At 57.2% G+C, this 4,830-nt stretch overlaps 1 protein-coding gene across 3 annotated transcripts in view; it reads right to left on the bottom strand.

Annotated features, from left to right (window-relative positions):
- TMEM54 (transmembrane protein 54) overlaps nucleotides 1–4,012 on the bottom strand; it is a 6,743-nt gene extending 2,731 nt beyond the window's left edge. For 2 of the 3 annotated variants that reach the window (XM_007468696.1, XM_007468695.1), the window contains exons 1-2: nucleotides 3,950–3,965; nucleotides 1,494–1,687 (exon numbers count right to left, since the gene is read on the bottom strand). In XM_007468696.1, coding sequence (XP_007468758.1) covers nucleotides 1,494–1,687; nucleotides 3,950–3,965 — 210 coding nt within the window. Of the gene's footprint in view, nucleotides 1–1,493; nucleotides 1,688–3,949 lie in introns of all 3 variants that reach the window. The other variant, XM_007468694.1, reaches the window with a different exon arrangement.
- Nucleotides 4,013–4,830: the final 818 nt, after the last annotated feature.

Raw genomic sequence — 4,830 nt, forward strand, 5'->3', positions numbered from 1 at the left:
AGGAATGAGCTCAGGGAAAGGACACTGGCTTTGGTGTCAGCCACAGATTGTTTCACATCCAGGTTGGCTTCTTTGTATCAGCAAGAGGTTGGGTGAATCCCTGAGTCAGTTTCCCCCTCTGTAATAGTGGGGAAAATAATGGCCCCATGTTGCAGGGAGCTGTGGGGATTAACTGAGGAAATAAGAGCACAGCTGAAGTGGTCCAGCCCAGAGCCCATCCGTGGTGAACCTCCTAACCCCGAGCTCACTGCCTTGCCTGCCTTCCTCACAAGGTTGGTGAGACGAATAAACAACAATGATAGTAACCCCAAGGGACACTGCACATATCTGTACAGCCTGGCTCTGTCCCACTGACTGAGGCTCTCCTACTTGCCGGGGGCCGTGATCCTTGCTTTAGGGCCAGCAGGCTGTCTGAGCTTCATTTTGCAGGGGAGGGAACAGGCTTAGAGAGAGAAAGAAATCCCTCAGCCAGGAGGTGGCAGGGATGGAACTCAGACACTGATGTGCAGATGTTCCCCAAAGGCTGTAGCCACCTCTTCTGACAGTTGGGAAAGGGCTTTACGAACTTGAGAATACCAGGCCCCTTCATTCATGTATTCATCAAACAGGTACTGACATCCAGCCATAACCATGTCAACCATTTATTGAGCACTTATAGTCCAGGCCTAATGCTAAACTCCTGCCAAATTAGTTTTTTTTTTTTTTTTGCGGTACACGGGCCTCTCACTGTTGTGGCCTCTCCCGCTGCGGAGCACAGGCTCCGGATGCGCAGGCTCAGTGGCCATGGCTCACGGGCCCAGCCGCTCCGCGGCATGTGGGATCTTCCCGGACCGGGGCACGAACCCGTGTCCCCTGCAGCGGCAGGTGGACTCTCAACCACTGCACCACCAGGGAAGCCCCCAAATTGGTTTTTTCAGTGTCTCCAGAACAGACCTTATTCCATTCCCACCTCCACACCTTTGCATTTGCCATTCTCTGTACTTGAAAGCCATCCCAGCTTCCTCTCCTACCAGCTGACCCCAGCAGGCTTCATACCCAGGTTATGGTAATTGCAGCCTATCTTTGAACTCCTATTCATCCATCAATACCCACCTCAGGGGCCTCCACCTGTGTGAACCCTCCCAAGCTGAGCTGATGCTCCTTCCTTCTGGCCAACAGTGCCTTGACTATTTCCCTATTGTAACGATAATCCAAGCTCACAGTAGTGAGTTAACCATGTGCTAGGCACTGTGCTCAGCACTTTATGTGGATGATCTCATTCAGTACTCATCAGGACCCTCTCAGATGGACACTGTTACCATCCCCATTTTATAGATGAGGAAGCTGAGGCAAAGAGAGGTTGGGTGACTGGTGCCATTGGTAAGTGGTGGAACAGGGGTTAGTACTTGGGGCTCTCTGCCTGCCCACCCCAGGCTGTGGGTGGGGACTCATTGAAGACCTTTCCAGCCCCCTCCAGCCCCCTCCTGCCAGCCACCCTCCCAGCCTGGCCATACCACGATGGCGGAAGTGACAGAGAGGATGTTGACCACACGGTATTGCAGAGCCACAGCATCGTGGGGGGCTGCCACGTAGCGCAGCACCGTGCCGTGGAGGAGAGCGGCTGCGATGAAGCTCACATGGCCCAGCACCACCAGCACCAGCCCCGTCTTCATCAGCACCTTCCGGAAGTCACCCACACTCAGGCCACCTGTGAGGGACACAGCCATGTCAGGGCCATGGGTAGGGCTTATCCTGCTGGGCAGAGGAGAAAACTGAGGCCCCTGCAGGAGTGATGGACATTGGGTTCTAAATCTATTTCTGGATGACTCGAGGCCAGTAACTTGTCTTCTCTGTACCTCAGTTTCCTCATCAGGAAAAGGGGTTCACAGTGCTTTCATGAGAGTCCTTGGATCTCTAAGGTTGGAAAAGCATACAGGTGGTACTTAATAAAGGGCAGTAGTCCTTGTTAGTGTTCAAGGTCATGCGTGGCACAGTTAGGATTTGAACCCAGGTCTCTAGCTCTAGACCCATGATCCTTCCACTAAGCTTTGCATCCACTGATTTTTTTCATCCATACATTTGTTACATCAATGTTCACTGAGTGCCTGCTCCATGCCAGGCCCTGAGGTACCACAGAGAGCTTGATGGGCACTGCCCAGGCCCCAAGGAGCCCCTAGTTCACTGGGCAGGGATCAGGTTCTATTTAGGATTCAGTTTGTTGTAAAGGGCCTGGCTCACAGTAGATACTCAACTCACAATTGCTGAACTGACTCCAGCAAAATACTCAAACTTCTGAGTCTTCATTTCCCCATCTGTAAAATGGGAAGAATAACCCTTGTTTCCCAGTGGGGAAGGAGGGTCCCCTGAGGACATGGATGGGAAAGTGGGGCATACCGGGGGGTGCTGGGAAAAGTGAGCTCTTGGTGCAGGGGCACTAGGCAGGGACACGGCAAGGAGCGGGAGGCTGAGGTCAAAAGAACATCAGGGACTCATACACAAATCCTCTCTGAGTGTCCAAGTGGCTACTTGGGCCCTATCTGCACACCCCCAGGATCAGGAGTCCTCCTTCCAGCTGTTCCAGATCTGCTCTTTGGAATGTCCCCTTTGGGTCCTGGCTCTGCACCATGCTGGCCCCTTAGGCCCACCAGCCCCCTCACTCTAGCCAGCTCTGTGAGACTGGAAGACTGGTCTGGAGCCTAGAACTAAACAGCCCCCCCTTCTTCCTTTAGCTGCTCCTTGTGGGTGGGACCTGTGAGTCCCTTCCTAGACCTCAGTGTCCCCATCTGTGGCAGCAAGGATTGGGTCATATTTCATATATGGGAGTTTTGCAGCCAGAGAGAAAGAGAGAAAGGAAGGAATCCCTAGACTGGATGTCCCTGGGGGTGCTGCGCCCAGAGGAAGCCCCAGGGAGCAGAGAGGGCTGGGGCTACTCAGTCACACAGACCCTCTGTGCGACTTTGCACCAGCCTCTCTCCTTTTTGGGCCCCAGCTTCCCCATATGTAAAATGGGAAGGGGTTGGTCTAGCCGGTCTGTGAGATCCTCGGAGCCTTCAGGAGCCTCTGGAGCCGTACCAGATCAAGGAGAAGCAGAGGGCAGATGATGGGCTGGACAGGCACCGTGGGACTGGATGGCATCATGAAGATTAACTGCTGGCCAAACAGGAAGGGGCACGGCAGCTTTGTCCCAGGGGCCTGACCCATCCACCCACCTACCTGGCCACCCAGACACCACCCGGCTCAGGGCTGGGCTCATGAACAACAGCATCCCAGGACCAAGACTTGGTCAAACTGGAGGTACAGTGGCAGCATGGGGCTGTGCCTGGAGCACTGGACAGAGTCTCAGGGCAGTCCCTGGCTCAGGATGGTTCTAGGCCGTGGTGCTCCCTCGCCACTTTACAGATGAGAAAACCGAGGCTTACAAGTTCTCTTGGCTAGAGGGTAGGGACTCCCCAGGTCTGTCTGGTGCCCAAGAGCAGAATCATTGCGTCCAGGGAGTGAGAGGAGGGGACACATCAGTCCCACTCCTCTGTCTGGGTCGTGTTTGCCAGTGGCCCTTCTCACCTGGCCCGGTTTGGGGGAGCGGAGGGCATGGGAGCTGGAGCCCTTTGGGAGGCTGAGGGAGCCGGAGGGCAGGCAGCCTCTGGTTCGGAAGGCCCTCCCTGTGCTCCCCCTTCTGCGGGCTGTGGGGGTTGGCTGCTTTCCTCCCACCTGGGGGTCCCTCCTCCGCAAGAAAGGAGAGTGGGGGGCAGTGGGGGCGGGCGAGAGGCCGTGGTGCTACCCCACATCTGAAGATACCAGAAGCCCCCCTCTTGCCAGCTCGGTGCTGAGGAAACTGAGGCCTAGAGCAGAAAGTGACCTGCAGAGAAGGCGGCCTGGACCCCGGGGTTCCGGGCGTCCACGACAGTGCTCCGCCCCTGCCAGAGGATCTGGGGCGGGTTCGGGCCTCCCGGGCCGTCCCCCCGCGGCTCACCCAGGCGCAGACACATCTCGGCTCCCGAGCGGGGTCTCCGCGGCGGCTTCACCGGGGCTCCAGACGCTGCGGGCGGCCTCACTCCCATACTGGTCCGCAGCCGCCGAGCGCCCAGCAGAGCCCGCGCCGCGCCCACTTCCCGCCTCGAGCCTGGAGCGCCCGATCGGCCTCCCTTCCCGTCACCCCCTGGGCGGCCCGGCCCCGGGAGGGCCCCGGCGGCTCGTTTGCATCCCGGGCCGGTCCGACCGGCTGGGCAGCCCTTCCTGGCCCGCCCGGCTGAGTCACAGCGCTGGCCTCACCCACCGGCCTCGATGCCGGCCGGCACCCGGCCAGCAACCCCTCGCAGCCCACCCCGCTCCAGTGATGCCCATTTTACAGATAGAAACTGAGGCCTAGAGGAGCTGCGATCTTCCGGGCTAGGGAGTGAGACGGGGGCCTGATGCGTGGTTGTCACGACCTGGTGGGCAGCTGGACAGGAAAGCCCCGGGGTGAGGGCTGGGAATCCACTTCTTTCTAGAGAATGGGGAAGTGCAACAGTGGGTGGTGAAAGAACACTACCTAGGGAGCCAGGCTCCATCCTTGACCTGCGCCCGTGACCTCAGGTTTCCTCCCTGCCGTGGCCTGAGGGTCTTCGGCCGCACCTGAGCAAGGTGCTTTACTTGTGGGGGTGGGGATGGGGGGGTGTCTCTGTTCCCTTCTCAGAAAATCAGGGATAATAATTCCTGTCCCCTAAAGTCATGGTGAGATACAAAAATGAGGTAAGAAAATGCTTTGAAAACCCTCTAGAGTATCTTTGCAAAGTGCAGACTTAGCAGGAGCACATAACAAGACCTTTACTATTCCTGGCTATTGGTTACTGTGCCCCTTTAATGTGCCAGAAT

Source organism: Lipotes vexillifer, unplaced genomic scaffold (genome assembly GCF_000442215.2).
Source record: "Lipotes vexillifer unplaced genomic scaffold, Lipotes_vexillifer_v1.1 scaffold1261, whole genome shotgun sequence".
Classification (NCBI taxonomy): Eukaryota; Metazoa; Chordata; class Mammalia; order Artiodactyla; family Lipotidae; genus Lipotes; species Lipotes vexillifer.